This window comes from Lactuca virosa, chromosome 7 (assembly GCF_052849685.1).
Source record: "Lactuca virosa cultivar CGN04683 chromosome 7, Lactuca_virosa_CGN04683_v6, whole genome shotgun sequence".
Taxonomy (NCBI): domain Eukaryota; kingdom Viridiplantae; phylum Streptophyta; class Magnoliopsida; order Asterales; family Asteraceae; genus Lactuca; species Lactuca virosa.
This window is the reverse complement of record NC_136432.1, coordinates 54,268,178-54,270,725: the sequence shown is the minus strand read 5'-3', so window position 1 is coordinate 54,270,725 and position 2,548 is coordinate 54,268,178. Positions and strand designations below refer to the sequence as shown.

General features: G+C 39.3%; 1 protein-coding gene across 1 annotated transcript; it reads right to left on the bottom strand.

Moving 5' to 3' along the window:
• Window positions 1-394: 394 nt before the first annotated feature.
• Window positions 395-2,548, bottom strand: LOC145126653 (uncharacterized). The gene has a single exon (XM_079061979.1). It carries the CDS (start codon window positions 2,546-2,548, stop codon window positions 395-397), a length of 2,154 nt encoding a protein of 717 aa, XP_078918105.1.

The following is a 2,548-nucleotide window of genomic DNA, read 5'->3' as shown; positions in this document are numbered from 1 at the left end:
TGGTAGTAACTAACTCATAGTTACTAAATTCGCGGATCGCTCCGATACGGGAACGAGGTACGGGTACGGGGTTGACTAGATTGGGCGTATCCGATTCGGAGGGGGGTAGGCTCATTTCGGTACGAACCGATACGGTGTACCATGAAGTCCGGTACAGTGTACCCAAATGTAAACCATTTTTAGAAACATATTATTGTAAATGTATGATAAAACAGGAACATATTATATCAAGATTACCAAAATACCAAAAACATAAATTATTAAACCTTTCAAGTCTTAACTCTTTAAGTACCAAAAGATGTAACAGATTACATGACAAAAGATGAAACAAAATCCTAATCTGTTACAATAACAGGATTACAGGAACAACACAAAATTACGAAACATAAAACATCTAATCTAACCGCTGCCTTTTTCTTTTCCCGTTCTCCACGCTTTCTTCATCAAGATTCTTCCAAGTCATTTCCTCCAATCGGGCACTTGAACCTTCTATATAATCGCTTTCCGGATTCATGTCCCATTTTTTTAGGGGTCCCGATTTATAAGATTCTGAAAAACGGGATAGAAGCCTAATGTTTGAGTGAATAAAAACTAGTTTATCCGCTCTCTTGCAATTTAAACGATTTCGCTTCACGTTATGAATATAGGAGTATGTACTCCAATTTCTCTCCACCGAGGAGCTACTAATCGGTTGAGAGAGTACTCTTTTTGCCACATTCGCCAATTCTGGAGTCTCCGATCCATAAGTTGCCCACCAATCAATTCCGTTCATGGTTACGGCATCGATTTGAGATGAGGTCATAGAGTAAATTCCTTTCTTCATATGAAATTTCACGAATTGTTCTCGTAAAATTTTTGCTTCTTCTTCACTCTCCGCGATTCTATTAAACGCCTCCATAACAACAAGTACAATTTCTTTGTCTTGGTTGGGAGCTTTTCGTGTCATGCCACCCGGTGCCAATTTTGATAGGTAGTGTTTATCATAGAATTTTGGATTTAAGGCAAATCCCAAACAATGAAGAGGGATTGTCATCTTCTCCCACCTATCCAAAAGAATTTTTTCAACTTGAGGGTAATAACTTGCATATTTATTTTCCCTCATGACATCCTTGATTTCACCGAGCATGTTGTCCATCCTTTCATAAATCTCTCCCATTTTGGGACCTTCACCATCACAAAATTTTAATAGCAAAAATATTGGTTTTGTAATAGCCAATATATTTTCAATATCGTCCCAAAACTCATCATCTTTAATTGTATCGACGATTTTTGCCCCAACTATTCGAGTGGGTTCGTCCGCATTTTTGACCCATTCTAGCCACGAATTAAGAATAATGGTTGTAGAAAGAGCCTCCCTACACTCCATTAATCTTTTCAAAACTATATAGTGTGAGGCAAAACACGTTTTTGCAACTTTCAATAACTCTAGTGTTGAGTTTTCCCTAAAAAATGATAATGCATGTGTGTGGTTAATAAAATACTTGACAATACCTTTGCCTCTTTTATATGTCTCTGCTAGCCAATAAAACTCCGTTGCCAAGTCTTTAAATATGAGATTTAAGGTGTGCACGCAACAAGGCGACCAAAAAATATGTTTGTGTATCCTTTCGATCTCCCGCCCGGCAGCCTTGCAATTAGCCGCGTTATCGGTTACAACTTGTAATACATTACTTGGTCCAATATTATCGATGACTCCAAGTAGAAACTTTGAAATTTCTACCCCCGATTTTTCAACCCCCGAAAGGTCTTCCGTGTACATGAACGTTGCACCACGGGAATTAACCGCAAGGACATTGATAAGTGGTTTATGCTTCACATTAGACCACCCATCCGAGACTATTGAGACTCCTTGTGTGATCCACGTGTCCTTAGTCGGTGTAAGCTCCTTCTCAACGTCCCTAACACATTCATCAAGTAATACAGTTCTCGCTTTTTCACATGATGGGGGTTTGTATCCATCAGATGCATTCTTGATAACGCTAATCATTTCAATGAATTGAGGGTTGCGTAAAACATTGAAAGGGATTCCGTTGGCACATAATCCTCGAACTATCTTCAAGTCCACCGCGTTCCTCTCTAATATGCCAAATGATTCTTCAATGCGTTTCCTTGAAGATGCATTTTTAGAGAGAACATAATTCTTCAAACACTTTGCAACTCCACTGTTTTCTGCTTCTATTACCTTCTTCCTAAGACTTTCTCGCTTCTGTTGATCCCTAACCATGACTGGACATCTTCTAATGTCGGCGGTTTTCCCTACAGCAGGTCCAAAAAAATGGACATGGATTCGGGTGTACGAGCTGGTAAATTTTCCTTTACAGTGGTTACAAACCCACTGTTTGGAACCTCCAGAATTTTTACTGTTTCTTGCACCATTGAATGTAACTTCTTCTAACAGTGGTCTGCTGACATCCTTTCCTTCGGGGGCTGTTGATCTTTGTTGTACTTCATCATCAACATCAATAAAATCTGGTTGTGTTTCACTGATGTGGGTGTCGCCTTGTGTTTCACTATCTGCTGGAGTGTTAGCATTTCTTCCAAACGCCAT

What these genes read in the sequence shown, in the direction of transcription:
- LOC145126653 (XM_079061979.1), bottom strand. Translation starts at nt 2,548, where the DNA reads ATGGCGTTTGGAAGAAATGCTAACACTCCAGCAGATAGTGAAACACAA.